The sequence below is a fragment of the Muscardinus avellanarius genome (assembly GCF_963383645.1).
Source record: "Muscardinus avellanarius genome assembly, chromosome: 2".
Lineage (NCBI taxonomy): Eukaryota > Metazoa > Chordata > Mammalia > Rodentia > Gliridae > Muscardinus > Muscardinus avellanarius.
In genome coordinates this window covers 156,167,406-156,193,068 of record NC_137787.1, presented here as the reverse complement: position 1 = coordinate 156,193,068, position 25,663 = coordinate 156,167,406, and the positions used below count along the sequence as shown (strand labels likewise).

At 34.6% G+C, this 25,663-nt stretch overlaps 1 protein-coding gene across 4 annotated transcripts in view; it reads left to right on the top strand.

Annotated features, from left to right (window-relative positions):
- Positions 1-25,663, top strand: part of DIAPH3 (diaphanous related formin 3) — a gene marked incomplete at both ends in the record, with an annotated part of 500,946 nt that overhangs the window by 148,524 nt on the left and 326,759 nt on the right. For all 4 annotated transcript variants that reach the window (XM_080719970.1, XM_080719969.1, XM_080719968.1 and 1 more), the window contains 8 exons: positions 3,256-3,366; positions 3,645-3,778; positions 4,846-4,962; positions 9,797-9,915; positions 13,030-13,094; positions 19,233-19,337; positions 21,208-21,516; positions 21,962-22,076. In XM_080719970.1, the coding sequence (XP_080576096.1) occupies positions 3,256-3,366; positions 3,645-3,778; positions 4,846-4,962; positions 9,797-9,915; positions 13,030-13,094; positions 19,233-19,337; positions 21,208-21,516; positions 21,962-22,076 (1,075 nt within the window). The remainder of the gene's footprint in view (positions 1-3,255; positions 3,367-3,644; positions 3,779-4,845; positions 4,963-9,796; positions 9,916-13,029; positions 13,095-19,232; positions 19,338-21,207; positions 21,517-21,961; positions 22,077-25,663) is intronic.

Below are 25,663 nucleotides of genomic sequence, written 5' to 3'. Positions count from 1 at the left end.
GATCCTTCCTTTCAATACCTCGATCAGGCCAATAATCTTGGAGTTTTGTTCTTTTTCTCTTAGGACTTTGTATTTTTTCATATAGCTCTTTCTTTAGCATAGATATCAATGTCTGCTACATAGTAGTTATCAGTAAATATGTTAGAAAATATATTGGAAGGAATGAAATGTGTGCACTAATAATGAGGAGGCTATAGTTCCCCAGGAGGGCAGATGTTTCTTGTCGTCTTATGCTCATCAGCTACAGAGGGAGATGGCTTTTGTTTGGCCATTTAAACAACTTCCATAGTGCAAGATAACATAAATCATATTCTACATTTTGTGACTGTCAAGCTGAACATAGTGATTACTTCTTTATGATGAATGTCTCTCATTTCTCATTTCTTTTGTTTCTATTAATATTCTTATTTGACCCAAGGTGGATACTCAACTATTTTCTTAAGTGAATAAATGATTCCTAATGTACACCTCAGTCTCAGTTTTGAAAGTGTTTTACCTATTCTCTAACACCTATGGTGCACGCCTGTAATCTCAGTACTTGGGAGGCGAGTGCAGGAGAATCACAAGTTCAAGACCAGCCTGGGAAACCTAGACCCTGTTTGAAGATTAAAAAAAAAAAAAAATAAAGGACTGAGGGGCTAGCCTAGAGGCAGAACCTGTTTGAATTCAGTCCCCAGTATTACAAAACAATAAGATATTCCCCAAACCAATTGCTTTTCTAGCATTTTGTATCTGTTAATAGTAACATTTCCTATCTAGTGAACAAATCTGGGAGGCTTATTGTAAGCTCTTTTTTCTACCTAAAATCCATGTCCACATCACAAGTTTTTCTCATATGATTGTTCAAGTTCTGCTCACATTGACAACTAGTTATTTCTACAATAATTTCTTTGCCTGAATCTATTGCCTCTACGTCCTTTGCATACAGTCCTTTATGGTTTCCATGTGAATGTAAATTTTATGGTTTGGCATAAAATGACCATGTCTGATGTGTCCTTGTCTCCTGTCTGGCCTCATCTCTTTTGACTTCCTCACCTGTTCTCCCCTTCACAAAACTAGTCATGAAATTTGAATTACTTGTAATTCAGTGAAATGGCCCATGTCTTTGATTATGTTAATTTCTTTGCAGAAAACATCTTTGTCCATGGCTTTATTAGGCACCTTCCTATTAAATCCTGGAGCTAGTGCTTTTACTAAATAGTTTTTGTTCTCAGTATCTTTGCTCTCCATCATATACCAATCATATCTCATATATTGCATTGTGGTTTTACCCTTATAGCTGTTGATATTCATCTGGGCAGAGAGTTTGTCCTGTTTACAAAGCCCCTGAACCCTTTTCGTTTTCTCTAGTAATTAATGGATGCATAGATTCTGACCTGACACCTATTGCTGGTTTGCTGGATTGGCTTAAAATCATGTGATACTAACAGTACTATATATCTTTGTATGTGATATCACAGGTCTATATATCTGGAAGAAATTTAAGAATCTTTACCCTGACCAAAGAATTTTCTTATGTGTAAGAAAAATCTCTACTCTTTGGCATATAGTTGTATATATTCAGCGACATGTTAGTATGATATAATCAAAAGTTAGTTACAGGCTGTGAGAAGGGCAAATAACCACTAAATTTAGGAAAACATTTCATAGACTTCATTTTTGTGTAGTTTCCAACTTTTTCTTCTATGGAAAATGACCCTTCTGAATATTTTCTGAAAATAATTTTCTGTCCTCGTCCTCTCTTCTTATATCATGCTACTACCATCTATATATATCTGCCTTTCATCTAGGTGATTTCCATGAATTTTTCTGTTGTTTTATTTTGTTACTTTAAAAAAGCCATTTAATCTGCATTTTTTTTTTAGAACTTGGGTGACTGAGAAATTGTTTCTCTGAATATAAAAGAACATATGTATATAAATATACAAACATTTTATGTACATATGTGCATGGATCGACACATACACTTTGACATCTTTTAAAATTACATAGTATTGTTGGAAAAACACCAGATACGGAGTAATGGGTGTCAAGGGAGTGGAAGGAAAACATTTTAAACTTGACTTTTTGACACGAACTGGTTACGGCTGAGTGAATATGTACTAGAAAGGTAGACTGTTTTGTTTTGAAAGTATGTTTTCTTTTTCCTCTGTCTTCTGGCACATTTCCCATCCTTAAACAATCTTAAGTTTTGACAGTAAAGGCATGCTGGTCAGATTTTAGTGCTTAGATATCAAATATAACAATTACTCTATATTTCAACCAGCAGGAACTGAGACCCCTGTTGGTGTCTTAATCCAAAAACAGCATTTTGAATTCATATAAACCTTGCCTTAAGGGATGGAGAAAAGACAATTTAGGAAACAGCATGAGGTTAAATATATTGATCAGTAGTCCAGTAGTTCTTGCTAGACTTTGGGTATAATGTAGACATAGAAAATATAATATTACCAACAACAAAGAATGCTTTGCTCCTCTAGAGATTATCTCTTTTGTTTCTATTATATAGATTTTTGATGATGAAAGATATATTTGAGTCAGGGATAAAAAATATTGCAGAAGTTGAAAGTTGGAGTGTGCAACTTATATTAAAATGTGATTTGTATCTGAGCTGTAATTTTTTGTTAATAAATATAACATACGGTATTTTCCAATTTTTAATTTGCTAATGGGTAAAACTATTGCTTGGCAGATTAACTTTCATAACTTAGTTATGCAATGCTCATTATGTAGCTTTTGGTTATAATAACCCCATTAACCAGATTGAGGACCCTGTTGACTTTGAGGTCTTTGGGAATTTCACTTCTTTTGATCATTGGAAAATTACTTTTTTTTTTTTTTTAAGATGTTATACATCCAGTATTACTTATGGTTTTCACCCAGGGCATGTTCCACTGTGTGTGTGTGTGTGTGTGTGTGTGTGTGTGTGTGTGTGTGTGTGTTGAAATAAAGACCTTATCTTTGGTAATGAGTGAATTTTTTTATGGAGATGCCAATAGCTAATGTCTCTTCATCTCTTCACCTCAATAATACTTGATAATAAATGAGAAAGAAAATCTACTGAAAACTATGCCATCTAAAATAGTTATTGACTAAGATAGTTTACTTACAAATAATGGTTTTAATAGGGAAGTCTGTGAAAAGATGTTAATACTTAGAACAAGACCTTGGTTTTTCTGTTTTTATTTTTCTATTCTGTTGCTTTTTCTTTAACATTAGAAACCAAGCCTTATCTCACTGTGTAATCTCTTGTAGGTAGCATGTATGCAGCTCATAAATGCCCTTGTTACATCTCCTGATGATTTGGACTTCAGGCTTCATATCAGAAATGAATTTATGCGTTGTGGATTGAAAGAGATATTGCCAGTAAGTGCCCTGCAGTCTTCTTTTTAATATTTAAATTATAAGAGTACTTGAGTGGGGGAAATTTAGATAAATTACCCTCAAGAATAACTTATCTATGGGAAAAGGCTTGAGTGTAAAAATCTATTTTTGAAATATAGATGAATAGCTGGGTATTAACACCTTAAATGTTTTAATGTTATAAATCATGTTGAATATTTGGTTTATTATTTGTATGATCATTAATTTTTTGCATAATTAAAACAAAATCATTCATCATGATTTCTGTTTGATATTTCCAGAATTTAAAACGTATTAAGAATGACGGCCTGGATATCCAACTTAAAGTCTTTGATGAGCATAAGGAAGAAGATTTGATTGAGTTCTCTCATCGCCTGGAAGATATTAGAGCTGAACTTGAATATCCTTTTGTTCTGTGATCTAGTCCAATAATACGTACAATTCATGCTAAATCCAAAACACGCAACCTTTCCCTATTAAAAAAAAATTACCCACCACTATATAAACAATAAAAAACTTTTATCCATCAGGAAAATGTTAATACTTCATTGATGTATTTTCAAAAAATTATATACACATAATGTAAATTTATGTTAAAATTAACAAGTGGCATTAACCACCTTTTGTATTGTTACCCAGGGGTGTTCTACCTCCAATCTCCACCATCATCCTGTTTTATTTTGAAAGAGTTTCCTTGTGTTGCTGAGGCTGGCCTTGAATCTGCTAGCTCCCTGGCTTAGCCTCTCAAGTCCTGGGATTATAAGCATGTGCTGTCTGTTCAGTACCTCCTGTTCCACAGTGCTTTCTATCCTCAACCCATTGGTGTTTGCTTCCATGTGCATTCAGTTCATACTTGTTTAGGCCTTGTGTCAGTTCTGTGGATCTGCAGATGTCTTCACTCTTCATGGGATCTTCCAGGTTCCTATCCTCAACTAGGGCTTCTCCATGACAGATGATGCCTGGCCCAAGTTCTGTAGGGCAGGGTATCCTTAAAACCCAATATGATATCCACAACTATCTGCATACTGTTTTTGCCCCTAGCAGCATTTTCTTTGTCTCTTTCTACTAAGGATCGAACCCAGGGGCATTCTACCTCTGACCTTTCTGCCTTTTAGGCCTTTCTATTTTTTTGTTTGGAAACAGGGTCTCATGAGGTTGCTGAGAGTCTCACTAAGTTGCTGAAGCTGTCCTTGAACCTGCCATCCTCCTGTCTCAGCCTCCCAAGTACTGGGATTACAGGTGTGTCCCACCTTGTCTGGCTCCCTAGGAGCATTTAAAGGCAGATTGTTTGGAGCTGATTGTAAAGGGGAAGCCACAATGTGTCAAGTCAGGTTTACATTTCCACAGATTTTGCCTCTTCCCTCAATTCTAAATAGCTAGATTAGGTTAAGACACGGCAGTTTTTCAGAGCCTCCATGTTATATTATTATAGTTTTTAAGTGTTACAGTATAAACAATGTTTATGTTCCTTAATGAACATACTGAAGCATCTGATGTTTACAACATGGTGTGGAACACAGTTAAGGAAACTAGAGCAGAAGGATATTTTATTTCTATTCTTCAGCATCTTTTGCTTGTTCGAAATGATTGCTTCATAAGGTAAGAAGCTACATTCTAATGTTTAATTTTACTATAAAAATCTATTAATTGTGAAATACACCCGATGTTTTATTTGGACAAGCAAATACTTTTTATTTCTGTCACAATATTGATTTATAGAATGTGTGGTTTCCTCTGGGCATGCATTTGGATACATGATGGTAAAATGATATTACTATTACTTTTTAAGCCCCAGTGGATTCTCAGTTATAATCTTTCATCTGAATAAAATGTGAACTAGCAACAAATTACTAGTTTACCCTGTGATGGATAATAATTTGTGGCTATTCCTTAGGCAGTAGGAATGTTAAGTTTCATTTTATAAGTTATATGAAGGGTATTAAACATTGCTTTTATTAGTGTTCAAGTAGGTAGAAAGTACTTTAATAATATAGGAGCATTTAATATTTCTGATGTATTGAAAATGCTATAGAAATGACTTTTCAAGTTTGATTATATCTTAGCCAACTGAACTTATCAAATTGTTCTTTCTCTACCTCTTCTACATCATAAGGTAGCTATGTATGTAACTCACTGGGTTTTTAGGGAGATTAAATAGGATAGCATCAGTAAAACTCAGCTCAATCCCTGGCACATGTTGCATGCTTAATAAATGTTCTTTCTCTTCATCCCACTTTTATTGCCATTTTATGATAGAAATTAAGATCTTTGAATATAAAACACCCCTCTTTGTCACTAGTTTAGCTTTGCTGAGAGTTCATTCTCAAATATTGTGGGGTAATGTGTCTTCCTACTTAATTCCAGGTAAAAGGATTTGTTAAAAAAAAAAGCCACATTCTGATTATGCCCTCTGGTTGATGGCAGAGGGTGCCATTCATTGATACCTAATGAGAGTAAAGTAAGAGTAAAAAGAGTATTAGTAAGAGTAAAAATGGTGAAACTTTTGACTCTTTGGGAAGACTATATATTGGGCTTCTTTTTAGCTTAACATTCCATTGATATGCTATAATACGAGTTTAGTAACCTGTTTTAGTGTTAACTTTGTTGTTTTCTGATGTCTTATCTTAAATAATAGCTTAAATATTTAACTTTTTTAAAATAAATCTTAGATAAAAATACTAATTTGGTTTTAAAATACTACTTGTACTAAGGTAAATGCACCTAATTCATCCAAATGCACTTTAAACCCATTTCTATTTCTTTCCTTTTTTTTTTTTTTTTTTTTTTTTTTGCAGTACTAGAGATGGAACCCAGGGGCATTCTACCTCCGAGGTACATCCCCAGTCCTATTTTTAAATCTTTTTATTTATTTATTTTTGGTGGTACTCAGGTTCCTGGAAGCTCTTCTACCTTCGGGTTACACTCCCAGACCTATTTTTATACTTTTTTATTTGGAAACAGGATCTCTTAAGCCAGTGTGGCTGGCTTGGAACCTGCGCGATCCTCCTGTCTCCGCCTCCCAAGCATGGGGATTACAAGGGTGCACCACCACGCCCGGCTGGCTTGCTTGCTTGTTTGCTTATTTATTTATTTATTTATTTATTTATTTATTTATTTATTTATTTATTTATTAGTACTGGGGTTCCTGTAAGCCCTTCTACCTCCGGGCTACACTCCCAGACCTATTTTTACATTTTTATTTGGATATGGTCTCCTAAGCCAGCGCGCGCGGCTGGCTTCGAACCTGTGCCATCCTCCTATCAGCCTCCCAAGCGCGGGGATTATAAGCGTGCACCACCATGCCTGGCCTAATCTTTTTATTTTTTGTAACAAGGTCTCACTGAGTTGTAAAGGGCCTCACTAAGTAGCTGAGGCTGTTGGCAAACCATGATCCTAAGGTCTCTGCTTCCCTAATGCTGGGATTACAAGCTTGTACTACCACACCCGGCTCTCTTACTAAGTTTTTGAGGTCCTCAGTAAATTAATGGGGCTGGCCTGGAACCTTGATTCCTTCTGTCTTAGACTCCCAAGTAAGGGGATTACAGGTGTGTGTCACCATGCCCAGATTCCTCTGTCCATTTCTTGATTTCTAGTTTGAATGTATCTATACTGGTGTGTGTGGGTTGTGTCTTAATATGACTGGTTCCTTTTTTTTTTTTTTTTTTTGCTTCAAGAAAGCATTACATTGTCTTAACTTCAAAACAAATCATAAAGCGCATGTGTTGTGCTGTGTGCTCAGGACATCTTACTGTGTTAGAGGAAGACATAGAATTTACAAGTTCAAGAAGGCTCATCTCCCCCCCCCCCCCACACACACACACACTATGTTCCCAAACTTTCATTTGTTATTTCTTTTTAAAAAATTTTTAAAATTATAATTTTATTGTAAGTATATTGTGTCACAGTTGTGTAGTCGTTTGCATATTGTCATACATTCATCTTATAAAATTTAGTTTATTAGTTACATACCATAAAATTTAACTTTTCCTAGTGTACAGTTCTGTAATGTTTTTTAGTTTTCCCTTTGTTATTTTGGTTTTGTATACTATAGATGGGTCTGGATTTTGCCTTTTCAAAAATCACTGATGACCTAGACATTTTTAATATTTTAAACTAGTTTTGATATAAGCATATTCAACTTTTCATTTTTTAAAGTAACAGTTTATTTTAGCAGAAAGTAAAATATCCTCATTTAAAAAAATAGTTCATGGGAAAAATCAGAATATTTTCAACTTTCCACCTTTGTAATAAAGGAAAATTTTTACTGAAATGTAATTTCATTGGAGAAGATATGTCAACAGTAGTCCCAATTCCTTAAGAAAAAGGGGGGAAAGCAAAGTGTAGCTACAAAATTGGAAGGAGGAGGAAAAGATCAAATTTGATTCTGTACCAAATAATTAATGCATTACAGGTGCAAAATATCATGCTAGTTGAATGTTCATGGGAGATAATTTCTGATATTTGTTAAAATACTACAGAGGAAATGAATATGAATTCATGACATCCTCTAACAAAAATGGCATTTTATCGGTGAAGTAATGCAATTTATGTTCATCCTGTAATTAAGTTATTTGCATATTCCTCTGACAAGTTCACTAACTCACTAATATTGCTCAGAGTTTAGTTTCTAGGTAAACACTTTTGGAATCCAGAAACAAGTTATTCTTGGCTGATAATGCCTGCAGAATGAGTTTTTGAATGAAGCTTTAGCTACATCATTAATGTTCTTAAATCTGGGCATTGTAAAAGATTTACTCTTTTTAAATAACAAATGGCATATATATTTAAACTATTAAAACAGTGTTAAGAGTAGAAGGAGATACATCATGTTAAAATTTAAATGTGATATATACAAATATGTGATATATATGTACCTAAATTTAAGTGAGGCTATAATGGCTTAAATATTAGAATATGACATTTCTTAATGTCCTTGAAGTTTAGAAAATTGAAGCAAACATAGGTGACATAAACTTCTTCCTTTGGTTTGTATCCAAGAATCATTTAATTTTTTTTACCTTATGGAAGTTAGTTGTCTTCACCAATGTTCAGTTGTACTAAATTTTATTCAGCAAAATAGAAGACTTATTAGGTATAAGGTAAATGGGTCACGGACAGTAAGTCACAATTCATAGGTAAGGAAAGCTCAAGTGCTCAGAGGGATAATTACACATACGATGGAAAAAGGGTTGAATAGGGAGAGTAGAAGAAAAATCATTGACAAAAGAAGTCCTATGGTTGGGGAGGAGTACTTAATGCCATTAAGATTGTACCCATCCATCATGTTAGTTAAAATTTGTTCACAAAATCTTATGTATATTTCTTTAACATTTGTTGGCTTGATTCTTAGATGATACTCTCAGTTTATCCGAAATGTAGAGGGGATTGTATTTAACTGTAGTGAAAACATTAGCTCTATTTGGGGACTTTAAACTTTGATTTGTGGACATTGTTATTATACTACATTTTTCTACCTTTTGTTAGCAATATTAATTTTATTTCATTTTACATTCTGGAAATAATAATTTTAAGAAGCTCCCATATAACTTTTCTTTTTGGTTTGTAATAATAAAATGTACTAATGGTAGATATTTTGGTGTGGTACAGTGGTAAGTTGATGGTCCCTGAGGATATATCATTTCATCTCAATCTCTTATTGAAGATTAAGTGAAGCTTCTGACTTTGAAGTCATTGTGTGTGTATGTGATGTTGGGAATTTATTTCAGGAATATTCTATCTCTGAGCTACATTCCCATATCTATTTTATTTTTTATTTTAAAAGAGATTCTCACTAAATTGTAGAGCGTCTTGCTAAGTTGCTGAAGCTGGTCTCAAACCTGTGATCCTCCTGTCTCAGCCTCTTCAGTGCTGAGATTACAAGTGTGTGCCACCATGCCGGGCTAGAAATTAATCTGTAAAACAGTGTATTCTCAAACTATTATTTAAAATTGTCTTACCTGGGTGTGGTGGCACACACTTGTAATTCCAGTAGTTTGGAGGCTAAGACAGGAGCATGTAGCAGTTTTGAGGACAGCCTCATTAAGTAGTGAAACCGTCATCAAACTAGCAAGACCCTGTTATACCTGGGTTCAATCCCCAGTCCAAAAATACAAAAAAAGACCCTCACCCAAAAAATAGGGGCTGGGGGGTATAGCTCAGAGGTAGAGTGTCTTAGTACCACACACACACACACACAAAATTCTTGAAATCATTAAAAGCAAGGTGATGAAAGTTTTATTGGCCCTTTCATCTGTCAGGTCACTGTTTAAACCCAATATTAATAGGGTTATATTGATTAGTTTATGTTAGTAGAGTTGTATCTGTGAACTTGAAAGCTCACAAGTTAAAACTGTGAACTTGAAATCATGTTTCTCACATAATTTGTTAGATGTGAAGTTGTGTGTACGTTTACTGTTTTTTTCTTTGGTTTTAGACAACAGTACTTCAAGTTAATTGATGAATGTGTATCCCAGATTGTGTTGCATAGAGATGGAATGGATCCAGATTTTACGTATCGAAAAAGATTAGATTTAGATTTAAGTCAATTTGTAGGTGAGTATTTCTGTTACGTAAATAAAAAATATTCTATTGTCTCTTATTCCATGAGCTAGAGCTAGGGTGTTTGTTCTCTTAGTATGGCATAGGAACTTCATGATGGTCCTTGAGACCCTTTTAGAAGGTCTTCAGAGTCAAAACTATATTCATAATAATACTAAGACATTATTTGCTTATTATTTTCTGTTCATAATTGCACTGATGGCACAAAACAATGGTGTGTAAAACTGCCGGCACCTTGTTTTGAATCAAGGTAATGACATTAAACTGCAGTCAATGTAGTCTCTACTGCAACAAAAACTGCCAGGTTTTTTTTTTTTTTTTAAACTTAAAAATTCCATAAGTCTTAGGAATAATTACACATTGATTCTTGAGGACATCTATGTATCTATTTTTAAGACACTTTCATTGGTACATTGCAATGTAACATAATAAAGTTCAGAGTGATAGGAACATACATTTATAGCACTCTTTTTAGTGTTCTGTGTGAACAAATGGTATATATGCATAAAACAGTTCAGGGCACCAGAGTACAATAAAAGCATCTTGAATAATAGAATTGTGAACAAAACTGTCCTTTTTTCCTTTCTCACTCTGACTCATATGAATTGAGTACTTTAAGTGTTTAGCACACATTTTCTTAAAAATGAAATTATTCTATATGTCAAAGAAAATGACTGATGGAATTGGTGGCCAATGAGAAAATCTGAGCTTTTATTTTTTTTCAAACAATATTTATTAATAATTTTTAATAGTTTTATTGGTGCATTAAATGACCATGTGAATTTTGAAAACATACCTACTGCTGTAAGCATAAGAGCTTCTTAATATTAAAAAAAAATTCTGTTGAGATCAGAAGGTCTATTAACCAATATCATTTTTATATTGTATCTTAGAGATTATAAAAATTTGGACAATTTCTTGATCCAGCAAACCACTCTCTTCTAAATGTCCCGATGTCTGACAAAACAAATTTAGCATAGACAGATTCATTAAAGTACAAATGTTATCTTGAAGTATAAGAAATTCTTTGATATATGTGATTTCACGTCATAACTATTTAAGAAGTACAATTTGTGAAATTTTTTTTGCAATATCAAACAAGAATATCCACAATGAAAATGCTGTTAAGATACACCTCCCCATGTTAACTTTATAGCTCTACAAGGCTGTTTTTCATTCTATGCATTCTTCAGCCCATGAAGAATCTATAGGATGAGTAATGCACTAGGTAACAGTGACACGGACAAGACCCTTATTTCAGTGGAGAGAAATAATTAGAAGTTCCTGAGGGGAAAGGAGAGGAACATAGAAATTAAGAAAAACATGCTTTAAAAATATAGCAAATTAAAATGTGAGATGATTTTGAAGGCTGTCAGAAAAATGTATTCTACATGGACATTAGAAATATCTTCCTTCATTAGCTGTGGGGTTTTATCATTGAAATTTGAAGGAATGTCTTTGAATTCTGCTTGGCTGTGTAAGTGAAGCATACTTAACTAGTTTTAGTAAATTAATTGTACTTGTTACTTTTACATGCTTAGAATAAACTTACAGACTTAAATATAGGAGAAAATGTTTTATTTATTTAGTAGTACTAGGTATTGAACTCTCAGGGGTATTCTACCTTCAAGCTACACTTCCCGCCCTTGTTAAAATTTATTTCGAAACAGCCTCACTAAGTTGCAGAATGCTTCACTAAGTAGCTGAGGCTGGTCTTGAATCTGCAATCCTTCTGTCTCAGTCTCTCAAACACTGGGATTACAAGTGTATGCCACCACATCTGGCTGAAAATATATTTATATGAATAGGTATGAAAGGAGATGAGTTTCTGCAACAGGGTAGAAACATTTTGGAAAGCATGGAGTGATAACTTGATACAGTAGTGATCAAGTGACACTATGTTACAGGAATCAAAGTGTTAAATAGTCAGTGCTATGGAACCAAGCAATTTAGTAAGTAGAATGGTAAAATACTGGGATCAGGCAGGGAAATTGTCTTCATCTTTTATAATGGCAAGTTATAATGTCTTCAAGAGACAAATCAAGAAATAGCAGCATGTACATATTTTAATTAAGAAACTAATCACAGGAAAAATTAAAGGACCACTAAGAAGCTGCATTTAGGAAGTGGGCTAAGATTTGCATGCAGTGATTTGTTTGACTTGTTTTCCTGTAAGTATATAAAACTTATTTCCATGTATTGGCTTTATTTGAAAAGGGATTAAAATGAACCATGGAAAATTCATATGAATCACTTCTACATTGTATTCCATCCTGTAGATATATATAATTAGTATTTAATCTGTTATTAATAAGCATTCAAGATATTTACAGTTGTTTTCTTGTTAACATAAACAGTATTTTAATGAATATTCTTGCCCAAAGGCAAAGTCCTAGAAAATAGAATTTTTGTGTGTGAAGGCATATTTTAAAATTTGAGTATGTACTGTATAGTTATTCATCAACCAATCTGTCAACTTCCACTAGTATGGAGGAGAGTTGTGTTCTTCATCTCAACTCTAGTACTTGGCTTTATGGATCATTTTATCTTTGATATATATATATATATATCTTGTAATCCCCGCACTTGGGGAGGCGGAGACAGGAGGATCGCGTGGGTTTGAAGCCAGCCATGCTGGCTTAAGAGACCCTGTTTCAAAAAAAAAAAAATTATGTGTGTGTGTGTGTGTGTGTGTGTGTGTGTGTGTGTGTTTGGGAGTGTAGCCCGGAGGAAGAAGGGTTTCCAGAAACCCCAGTACCACCAAAAACAAACAAAAAAACTTATATGCTCATATTATTAGAGAAACACTTTAACAGTTATTTGTTTTTTTCTTAATTTTCTGGTTATTATTTGTTCCCACTTTCTTGTAATAAGTACCATCTTCCTTCAAAATATCTCTAGGTTGATAATTTTTGAATATCATGTACTCTCATTTTGTTTTTTTAGTACCATGCTTTAAAAAACTTCCTCTATTCCAATGTTGTATATTTCTCCATATTATCACTAATTATCACTTTTATTTCTCTCTTCTATTCCTTTTTCCTTAAATTTTACTGATACAATGAATTTAAGTAGTACTGTGATAATTTTTTGTCATTACAATTTTAGATGTGTGCATAGATCAAGCAAAACTAGAAGAGTTTGAAGAAAAAGCATCAGAACTTAACAAAAAGGTATGTAGCTTTGATAAGCTTTACAATATTGTGTGGGGAAACAACAGGTATGATTGTACCTTAGGTTCTTTGCTTGTTATTCCCTTTGTCGTCTTTACCTTTTTCAGGTATGTACACAGATGCCCCTGTCTAAGGAGGACTCTCTAGAACATTTAGAAGGTTTAACCTCCTGACTCAACCTTTCACTTGCTCTTCCATTATTTTTTCATTATATTTTTTACCATCTGATCTGTTACCTTGTTCAGGTGTGTGTGTGTGTGTGTGTGTGTGCGCGCGCGCGCGTAGGAATATAGTAACTATCTCTATACAGTGAACTTTGTGGGATCTTTGCTCTATTCAGTATACCCACACTGAGAACAATTCTTGGCTTTCTGGAAGAATTAAAAATTCATGAATGAATAAATAAAAAATGGGTGAGTGAATAGTTGAACAAAATGTATAGAGTATACATTTTTGGAGTAATTAATAAGTCATAGTTTAGACCCATAAGAGTGAAATCATACCTAAAATTTTGAGAAAGGTTAAACTTTTTGTTTTGACTGAAGTTGCTTCATGATATAAAGTTGCCGTTGTAATAGTTCAGAACTATGTAATATCCCTAGCTTCATTTGTATCAACCTTGAAGTATCTGACTAGCCAGATATTCTCTATTGTTCTTTATAGTAATATTTTGATCTTTTATCTCTGGCTTAGCATATACCTATTAGAGTTTTCTTGGTTGGATTCTTCACATTTCAAGTAGTAATCATTCTGATTTGAATTCCTAGAGCTCTTTTGTCATATCAGTAGAAAATAGTCACTACAACTATCATTACAGTCAACCTATGGTATGTATTTACTGTGGATGGTGAACATTGACTGGTTGGTTGGCACCAATCCAAGTAATGTACCTTTTCTAATTGTGGGTCTGAAATGTATCTTGAAAGAATTGAACTTTTCTGTAAGCCTTGAAGATCATACATAATTTGCACACGATAGGTAACTTATGAAAAACATTGAAAATATTCTTAGAAGTCCTGATGTGTTCAGTTCATCAAACACTTAGAGAGCTTTAATCCCAGACATTTGGCTGTAGGCTAGGGTTACAGCTATGAATATGATACTGCCATTGCCTCAAAATGGTTTAGTGGGGGAAAGGGAAACCAGTTAATGGACCACCTAAATTAAATGTCAAGTGCTAGAACTGATAGATGCTCGTGTTCTAGGGCGAACTTTCCCCCTGCCAACTTTGTATTCTCAGCTCAGTAAGTACTTCCACTCTTCATTGGAAGGTAGGAATAAACTTTTAAATAGTAGATTTGGAATCATTTCAGCTAGTATAAATTTGCTCTTGTTATCAGTTTGGGGTATGTGGTGTATATGAATGGAGCTAAACAATAGATTTCTCAATATATTTCTTTTAAATTGTGAGTTTTACATGTAAATAATAGAAAGACCTTGTTCAAGGTTAGTTGTCTTATTTAGTCAGAAATTGTATGTCTTAGGTATATTCAAAAAAATATTGTTTGCCTCATAAAAGATTTCTACTGCCATAGCATTTTGTATATATCAGCAAGAACTTTGTTCTGATAGCTTTATAAGGACACATGTAAATACTTTGCTTTAGGCAGGAAACTATCATAGTTGCTAGATGCATTCTTTATTTTGGTGCATAAATTTGAAAAATGAAGACCAGAAATGTCAGAAAGTATATAGAGAATATTGAATTATCAACCTTCTTGTACAGATGCACTAATACATTTACCCTAGGGAGTGAAATTAAGCAGAACCTCAACCTTAACTGTGCTTCTTGACATTTTTGCGTGTAATTTTGTAAGTGCAATATTGCTCTAGCAACTCTTTTTGGAGAAGGCTATCACATCAGTTTTTATAAGGTGTGTTTTTAATGGAGATTCATTTTATCCCCAAGGCTACAGTGATTTGACTGTAGATATTACAAAAAATGCTAAAGCAAAGTTTATATTTCCTTTGATCCTTTCATAGGGGAGGATATAGAAGTTTTTTTCTTTGGTGAGTAATACAGATGCTTTTAGTATTGCCAAGTTAATAAGTTTTTATGGAATGTACTAATTTTGGCTCTGATTGTTTTCATACTGATTTTTCCTTTGGTTCTCCAATGTTTTTTTTTTCCTGCACTTTAGTGATAGTACATATATTGATGTTGTCAAAAGCTTTCTTCATTCTTACTCCTATAAGAATTTTTTTTCTTGCACTATAGCAGTGAACTTTGTCTTAGTAGTAAAAAGGGGAGAAGAGAAAATGACCTTTCAAAGATTTTTTGATGCTGGGAGAGTAATGATATTTAATATGTGGCACTGACACAGTCTTTCAGCATATGAAGATTTGACAAGAGTTGGCTTGTCATTTCATTCTACAAATATTTACTGTGTTTAATTATAAATGTAAGTCATTGGAAAAGTGATGAATGGAATAGAAAAGGCTCTCACTCTTTTGGGCTTCCAAGTTGGTGTCTGTTACTGAAATGCGTGATGGACATTTTAATTTATATTACGATTTGACAATTTTATTTTTAGTGGAAAACCCCTGTGTGGTGTGGATAAGGCATCTCAAGCTTCACAAAGCTTCTATGGTTTGGATGCGTCTCACCGTGTCCTCCAGACTGGCTGTGTATGAGGTCTGCAGGGCCCCACTCATGGGAAATGGCAGAAATGCTAAGAAGTTGGGCCTCATGGCAGGCCTGTGTGTCGCTAGGAGCATGAGATCTCTGTACAGCTTCTTGAGTCTTGGCTGCAGAAAGAGTATGATGCAGTATGAGCAAGCCCTCACTCCTGCTCTTTGTGATACAGTTGCTTGCTCCTGCACAAGCTCTGGCTATCGCTGTCTGTGACCTGAGGTCATTCAGCCTGGGGTGGCTCTTGCCGTACGGCCTTTGCCGTGCCATGTCAGGTACTTCATTATCGTGATGCAAAGCTGCTTCCAGAAATCAAACTCGGCTTTCTTGTCCCCTCCTGCATTTTATATACTCAAAATTTCCTCTAGATTACGACTTTGTTTCTGATGTGAAATCCCACAGAACACATTATCTTAGATATACCCCTCCCTCTTTTTTTTTTTTTTTTTTTTGCAGTCAGATAAATACTATTTTTCAATTCTGTTGTCTCAGTGCCTCTCCACCTCAGTTCAGCCGGGCCCTTTGTTTGGCTTGGAGAATTGCAGTGCACTGTAAACTGATCTCCATGCTGCTAGCATTTCTCCCTTGTTCCATCTTTCACACTGCTGTTGGTAGGGTTTATAAAAGTGCAACTTTTAGCATGCTACTTTCTTGGTAGATGTACTCTCATAGCTCTCTGTGGTTTTTAGGATAAATAACCCTTTGGCTTATCACAGAATTTCTTTCAACTCTGATTTCTGCATGCATCTCTAGCTTTGTCCCTCCTTGAGTGCGACTTTCTCAGGTGGCTTGTCCTTCATCATGCAGTGTTCTCTTGCCTCTGCTTGAAACACTGACTGCAGTTCTTCACCAGCAACTCCAGGCTAACAGACGTGGTGTTGAGCTTTGGTCTTCCAAGAGTCCTTCACTGGCCTCCATCTTCCCCTGTCTTCATTGCTGGTGACTTTCATGGGCATAGGGTGGGTTGGTTGCATCTTCTCCACCTCCACTGTGTTTACCCACAACACTGACCACATCTTGCTTAGTTCTCTACCTCTAGCCCTTACCCCTCCAAGGGTTGTGTCTCAGGCCAGGGTATCTGGTATTTAATGTGTAATGTGAAAGAGGTAGGGGCCAGATCTCGGAGGCTCCTTTGGTAGTTAATGATCATAATGCAAAGCTTTTGAGGAAAGGAGTCACAATATTGATTTGTCCTTTAAAAAGAATAGTTGAATAGCAGTATTCAAAAGACAGGGTTTGTAAGTGTGGAAGAAATAAGCTTGATTTTGAAAGAAAATTTTTACTTGAGAAATTTTTAGTAAGCCTTCGGAAAAACACTTTACAGATGGACCCAAGGTAGTCTGGACTTTGAAGTGAGAAGATGTGCTCGAGATAGGGCTTTGGAAGCCCTGTCGATGAATGGTAATTGGAGCAGTTGGGTGTGGGAGTTACCATTTTATGAAAAATGTTTTTTAAGACCAGCAGAGGGGTAAAGGGAAAAGTCTTGTAGCATGGCAACATTAAAGCCTGGAATTTGAGGAATATAAAACCCAGGGTTGGGGGAACCTGGTAGGAGCAGTGGGGCAATAGCAAGAGAACCAGAAGCCCATGCTGTAATGAAACACACAAAAGACAGATTGAATGAAGAAGACTATTTGTATGTATGCGCACTACAGAGCAGGCCTGTCTCCTCTGGGAGGATGACAAAGTTGCCTTTGGCATTTGGCTTTCTATGTTGTATACTTAAAATGGTGGGTGTGACCAAAGTCTTGAATTTTTAACTTAAGTTGATTTTTAAAAACCACTTGTGGCCAATGGTTATGTTGTGTGGCCCAACTCTGGATTCATCACCCAAATGGGAGGATGCAGGAGTCAGGGGATTTGGAATTTAGTGACTATAAGTGTTTTTAGAAGGAAAGAGCGATTGCTCATTTGTAGTGGATAATGAAATGAGTAAGATTTAGCAGGTGAGAAAAATGAGTATGGTCTAAGAACCCTCTGAGGAAGTTGACTTTGAAGCAAAAAAGGTAAGATAATGGTAAATGGTTGTAAGGAATTAAGATATAACACCAAAATATGAAGAGGCTAAAAAAATGCAGCTAAAGTGAGGAGGCCAGGACTTGGCAGAGTGCTGGGTAAGCCCTGGGTGGCAGAGGAGCATAAGTTGCTTTGTAGATTTTTAGGGTCAGGCTCAGTATCTTTTCAGTAATGGAATGGTAGGAGTGGTGTGGAGGAACCCTCGTAGTAGTGGGATTGATGTGGTTTGGGTGAGGCAAAGGCAGTTTGTGCAGTTTTTACCTATTAGCTGCTGTGATCTTTATAAAAAACACAGGGTGGGAGTACACACCAGTAGCCTGCAATGTACTTTCCTCATTTATAAAATGGAAATGAATTTTATCTGAGTTTTGGCTATAAAACTTAAAAATGGTTTTTGGGGTGTGCTATAAATACCAAAGTATAGTAGAGACTGTATGCCTGCGTGGAGGTATAGGAATGTACGATATCCTGTGGACTTAAACTAAAAATGGTGGATTTAGGAAACTGAAAGGCATTATATAAACATTAATTGTAAGGCGGTGTGGTTTCATCTGAGCAACTCATGCTCTGAAGACAGAAAAGGCTGGCTTTTTAATCTCTCCTTTACTAGCTGCAGTCTAGTAACCACCTCTTTGTGTTAAGGGCAGGATAGATTTTCTTTGTAAACTAGATTCAAATGAAAGCTCTTGGCAAAATTCTGAGTTCTATATTGTTATTTACCTAGTTAAGGTTTGACTGTTTAATTCTAGAGGCATCTTTTTGTAATGATTTTTTTTTCTTAAAAAAACTCATTCTTGATTATGAGACAATACCCTACTTAAATTCAATTCTCTTAGAGGTTTTCAGCACTGATGATGGCAAAAAAGAGCTATTTAAATGCAAGATGGGAACTTGTGATTAGTGGCTATATAAATTAGAAAACTCACTGGATTTCACCAAATTTTTTTTTGCTTGCCTTCTTCCCAGAAGGTATTACATTAGACAGTGTGAGAGATTAATTTACTATTAATCTCAGATAGTAGGAGATACATTGTTGTAAGAAAAAAGTAATTGATGCGTTTATAGAATGGAATTTATTAATAAAGTAGAATGCTTTTAAATCATATTGGTAAACTTCAGATAAGTTTCAAGTATAAATTTTTAAAAATGGGGGTGGCCAGAACTTCAATACAATGCTTTGCTCTCTAAAATTGCAATGATATTTAGGGGCTTTTAAGAAAAATGCCAAGGTCGTAGAAAACTATGGGCCAGTTTTTTTCTGCTCTGAGAAGGTCACAGACTCCCTCTCCAGCTTTGTCTGTTCCCTTGTGAATGAATGATTTTGGTGAAACCTGCAGAGAGACCTCAAGAAAGGCTGTGGGCAACTCATCAAAAATAATCCACCACTCCTTTTATAAAACCAATTCAGAAATGTATATTCTCTTAACAGATGATTAGGATAATATTTTCATATTAAGAATAGTGTTTTTCATTTCTATTTCTCTTTTCAGTTTGAAAAAGAGTTTACCGACCACCAGGAAACTCAGGCACAACTGCAGAAAAAAGAGGCAAAGATTAATGAGCTTCAAGCAGAGTTACAAGCTTTTAAATCTCAGGTAAAATGCCATCCTGAGTGAATTTGGTATTGAAACCACACCAGGGGAACAAAGGTCGTATTAAAGCTTTGGAGCACCAAGATCTTTAAACTTTAATTTCACTTGTATGTTTTCATAGTATTGATAATACGTATTTCTGTACTGCTATGTTTCTTTTAAAAATCACATCGCCACATTTTTTTTTCTACTTTAATTTTAGGGATATAAGCCTTTTACAAAATTAGCCTGCTTCTTTGTTTCATTTGGGTTTTGTTTTCAATGTCACGTGCTTCCTCAGTAATTATGCATAAAGTTTAAGAAGGTCTTTGATTCTGTAGATTTGTCATTCATCAGCGATCTCTATCGTACATACAGGAAATTATTCCTCAAGCTATTTATTTTTCAAAACCTTCAGCCTATGGGTACCTTGCAGTGAAAGATAACCTCTAGCTGAATGAGAACATTTTCTGATAATTTTTCAATTTCCAAAAGTAAACAGATTTAAAACATGACCAAAAAAAAGAAAGAGCAAATCTGGATTATGAAGCTGATAGGTCACGTACCCACTCTCTACACATAGAACATTAGGTAGCAGGAAGTTCAGTACGTGTATGTTGGTTTAAAGTAAGGAGGTAGCTACATTTCTTAATGAAGGTTTACTTACAGAATGATGAGCAAGAAGTATGGTTTCACAGTTTTTCTTTCATCCTAATTTATAGTTATGTTAAAATAGTCTGAGGTGTAGTGTTTTCTATATTAACATTTTTTTTCATTTCAATACTTAATGGGTAGTTTTGTTACAAAGGCTATCTGAAGATACTTTAAGAAACATTTAACTTTAATATAAACACTGTAAGAATTGTTTTCCTTGTTCTTTCTGTAGGGCTGCCTGAGGAAAGTACCACATTTTGTTAAAATTTTTTGATTTCATGTGGCACATTATTTCTCATTAAAAAAATTGTGTTCTGTACTTCAGACTGGCATAGACGATGGCGGTAAAATTTAGGAAAAGATTTTCTCAGCCTGGGATGATATAAATTAAAATTTTTTATTTTAATTTTCCCAGTTGAATTATATCAAATCTACTTTAGAAAATCTCTCTCTCTCTCTCTCTCTCTCTCTCTCTCTCTCTCTCTCTCTCTCTCTATATATATATATATATATATATATATATATATATTTATTTATTTATTTACAGTCTTTAGATAAATTGTTGCTGCATGGTACTTTTAGATACATTGGGAATACATTTATTTATTTATTTATTTTTGGTAGGGTAATGGGGATTAAACCCATAGGCATTTTATCTTTGAGCGACACCTGAAACTTTTTTCTATTTTGAAACAGGCTTGCAGAGTTTCTGAGGCTGGCATCAAAACTCTGGTTTTCCTGTCATAATATCCCAGGTCCTGGGAATACAGGAATGTGCCACCATGTCCAGCAATAGATTTGTTTTGAAACAGAATTTAAATCAAGAAATCTCTTACATTGTGCATAATTATGATCTGTATGTATACCTATCAGAGGAAATTCTGAAACTAAAGATCTAAATACGGGCCACCATATTTTTTGAAGAAAAATGAACAATGTTTTTCTTTGGACTTTAATTTCACCCTGAACTTATGTTATAAGATTTAATTTATATTTCTTACATGTCAACAATTTGCAAAGTAGATCTTATATATTATATAAGATCTTGTATATATATAAGATATCTTGTATATAAGATCTTGTATATTATATGTGCATGTTTCTGTGAGTGTATACATACAAGTCGCTTAGAATGAAAGTTAATGATTTTAAGAAATCAGTACTATTTTTAGTAAAGTGTACTTCTGCATATTTATAAACATGTTCTCAGCTGTACTCCATATTTTTTTTTTTCCTGTAGTTTGGTGCCTTGCCAGCTGATGAAACTATTCCCTTGCCCCCATCAAAAGAAGGAACTGGCCATGCTGTACCACCTGCTTCCCCTCCACTGCCCCCTGGTGCAGGGCCACCACCCCCACCTCCTCCTCCTCCTCCTCCTCCCCCACTTCCAGGAATGCCTCTGCTGCCAGGTGGTCTTGTGCCTCCACCTCCTCCCCTGGGCTTTCTTGGTGGAGGAAGTGCTCCTCTTCCACTAACCCTGCCATTTGGGTTGAAACCAAAGAAGGAATTTAAACCCGAAATCAGCATGAGAAGATTGAATTGGTTAAAGGTAAACAACATAAATGGAGGAAAGCATCCTTCTACCTAGATTATAATTTAATTTTGGATTGATAATATAATGTTCAATGGGAATTCTAATCAAAGTCACACTAAATAAAATGGTACATTTTTTCGCCTTAAATATGTGTTGAGTCAAAGCCTTATGTCACTGACTAAGGTATTTTGGTTTATAAATTTGGTAAGAATTGATGTTTCAACGGGATTAGATTTGTAATTGGCAATTCACTATAACTGCAATGGAGAATTTGTTGTGTTTTTCAAAAGTACAAAAGTGTTCTTAGGGACTTTATCATTGAGCAGACTTTGAGGAAAATCTTAGAGATTACTTCATAAACATCTGCTGGCATCTATGGGACGCTGGGTTTGCATATCATGATTGGGCCGGGACAGGTGACGCACTCAGCTGTTTGAGTCAGTCTTTTCTCTGATTACAGATCAGACCTCAGGAAATGACAGAAAACTGCTTCTGGATAAAAGTAAATGAAAATAAGTATGAAAATATGGATTTGCTCAGTAAGCTTGAGAATAAATTTTGTTGCCAACTGAAAGGTGAGTTCACATCTTGGTTATTTATTTTGAGAATTTTAAATTAATCACTTCTTTTATACCAGCCTGTAAAAACGTTAATCGTATACCTGATATTTTTACATTACTAAAGGTATAAATGATCTAATGAAATGCTTATTTTTATTTTATGTTTATAACCAAACTGCTCTTTTATCAATGGAACGTACCCCCCTTAGTGCAGTGTTGAATCAAACACTGGAAAAAAAAAAAGCCCAGAGAAATTTCTGTAGATAAACCAGTGAAGAGAACGCGCTACACATTATTGTCAACATCATCATTTCATCTAATGAAATGTTTAAAAAGTGAATTTTGTTGTACATTATATTAAATGAGCAATTTAATATTAAAATGCAAATAGTACAAACTTTGGTTCTTAAATTTCATATATAAAAGTATTTGTTTTCTTTTTATCATAATCTGTTGGAATAAATTACTCTTTGTAAAGAAAGTTATTTTCAGAGATAGTTTTAGCATGAGAATTCCCTGTAGTTAGAGAAATGAAAAACAAAATATAAGGATTCCCCTAATCAGTTTTGCCATCCTTTAGTATTACAGTAACTGTTTCATAATTCATATCAGTCACATGAGATCAAATTTCAAATATATGGCATATCAGAAATTGGCTTGGGAGACAAGTATTTGAGTATATCATATGATCTTTTTATTAAGAGCAAATAATTTCATTTTCCAAATTATTTTGTGATAGCTTAACTCATACAGTGTGATTTAAAAATAAGATTGTACTCTTTACTGAAAATCGAATTTATTGTATCCACTCTTCCTTGGGCCTGCCACTTAAACTTAATGAATGATATTGGTTTATATTAAGTCCATTTTTAAGTATAAAATATATATTTAGGCCTATAGCACAAGGCTTTTAGATCTATAATTGGATTTTTTGCTATAGACCTATGTCATCTCTGTTCCTGGGCTCATTGAACATTGAACACTTGCAGGTGGGAGGCCTTGGTGTACCAAGGCTTCATAAAACGCTTACTGTCTACCAGACACCTGCTACAGATGCCTCCAATATCTGATTTAACTTGATCTTCACTGCAACCATTAACTACTGGCAGTGGCTTTAAAAATGTATTTGTATTTCTTTGAAATGTTTTCAAAAAGATAATTGTCAATCAGGAATTCTTTCTAAAAGATAATTGTAAAAAAAAGTAGCTTTCTAGAGTTTGTCAGAAAAGCCTTTCCTAGACATTTAACATCTTAAATAAAATGTTAAAAATGAAATATTTTAAGTCTTTGAAAACAGGGAGTATTCTCAGCAAGCTCACCATAGTAAAACTTGTGAAGTAAGCAGATCTTAATTTTACCTTTTGATTATGGAGAATCAAAAATTTCTTTGAATAAGATTAGTGCACCCTTCAGGCAATCAAGGAAAGTATGTGGCAGTTAAAATGTGTATTTACATGTAAAACACTTCAGAATTTCAGATTTCATCATCTGGAATTGATTAGTTTTCCCTTTGCTTTTCTAGTAGGTGCAAATGGTGGTACCTAAAAGCTATTTAAGTAATGCCACCATACAGCTACTTTCTTTTTTTTCCCCCTTTGCTCTGATTACTTTCTTAATTAATGAGGCTCAAAAGGGAAACTTGTTAGCATGTCTTTAATTTAGCTGTAGTGTTAGCCCTAAATGAAATAATTGGACCTTTAAAAAAATTCTTAAGTCATCTAACTTAAGCCTTGATATTCAAGGTTATAAAAATTGATGTATTTGCTCAGTCTAATAACTTTATAAACATTAAGACGAGAAATGGTGATCATTTTCTGAATATTCTTGTTTTCGTCCCTCTCTGGTCCCTCACTGCCTTTGTCCATGTTACCTTTTTGGCTTAGACTCTCTGACTTGACTCAGAAGCTGGCAGAGGACTATCATACGTTATTTTTCTCAGCTGAAATGCAGCTGTGTTTGTGTCTGTGTCTGTCTCCCGCGACCCCCAATGAATGATATTTTCAGGATGGAGAGAAAAGACAGGGTAGCCTAGGGTTGCAATCCTGAGTAATGCCAACCTTTCATAATGCCAGCCAGAGAAAAGCTGTGAAAGTGGCTGGTTTTGGTTCTGAAACTTGAGTAATTTCTAGAAAGCCCAAGGAGTACATTATATAGTTAAGTATTTTACTGTTAAAGGCTAATCATTGAGCCAGGCATGGTGGTGCATGCTTGTAATCCCTGTGCTTGGGAGGCTGAGACAAGAGGATTGCACAGGTTTGAAGCCAGTCTCAGCTAGTTAGTGAGGCTCTCAGTAACTTAGTGAGACCCTGTTTCCAAATTAAAAAAAAAAAAAAATATATATATATATATATATATATGTATATGTATCTCTCTCTCTCTCTCTCTCTCTCTCTCTCTCTCTCTCTCTCTCTCTGTGTGTGTGTGTGTGTGTGTGTGTGTGTGTGTGTGTGTGCATAAAATAGGTCTGGGAGTATAGCCCAGGGTAGAAAGCCCCTGGATTCCATCCCCAGTACCACCAAAAAAATAAAAAAATAAAGCCAATCATTGTTGCTTTAGCAAAAGAGGATTTGATAGTGTAGTAAAAAGATAAGAAAGGAAAAAAAAAAACAAATGTTGAGAAAGCTTAGAGTATGGGTTGGGGGAGTGGCATGTTCTGTATCATCTCTATTCATGGCATAGTTGCTGAGGTATCAGGTCCAAATGTTTACTTTTGTTTGTCCCACATTAAACCTTGGATACTCCTGTTATTAAGTCCAAGGTGAAAATCCAGTTGCCTCTTCACTCTTTAGCATGCAAAGGGGATAGAGGCATTGGTTGCTGACTGATTTTTATCATTGTTTCACTTTATAACCAGGCAGCACAGGACAAAGAATTCAGATTACTAAAGAATAGTGTTTTTGGGTAAGAAGTAGTATATTTTTTTTACATTGCAGAAACTCTTTAGAGAAAGTACTCAGGCCATTTCTCTGATTACAAAGAGGAATGTTCCATCGTAGGCATTTATAATGGTAGACACCAATTCTGAGTGCTAAGAATTTGGAATAGATAATGAAGGCAAAGTAATTGAACTCGATCTTTTAAAGAGAACCTTGATATATTCCACATATCCTTTATTTATTTTTGTCAGTAAGTATAGCTTCTCTCTCCCTCCCCTTCAAGTAGACACTGTTCTAGGTTTCTGAGAGGTTTAGATTATTGGAGTTAGAGTTAGAAAGGAACAGGAGCTAATACTTAACCCCATGGTGTACCAAATCCCTGGATTGGTGTCTTTTTTATATTACCCAGTTATTCTTTACCACATTTTCTTTTTTTTTTCTTAAAAATTTTTTATTGGTGCACTGTATTCATACTCTTTACCACATTTTCTGATGAGATCTTTTCTCTTTGTTTTCTGATTATACAATTATTTTAAATTCCCAAAATACCATCCTGTCCCACCTTCCCATAGATATAGCAAGATACTTAGTAAGGGTGTGGACATTTTCTCAACACCCATTGTCCTTTATTTTATATGTGTGCGTGTATAAATATATATATGTGTATGTATATATATACACACACACACATATGCATACATATATATATATATATTTTTTTTTTTT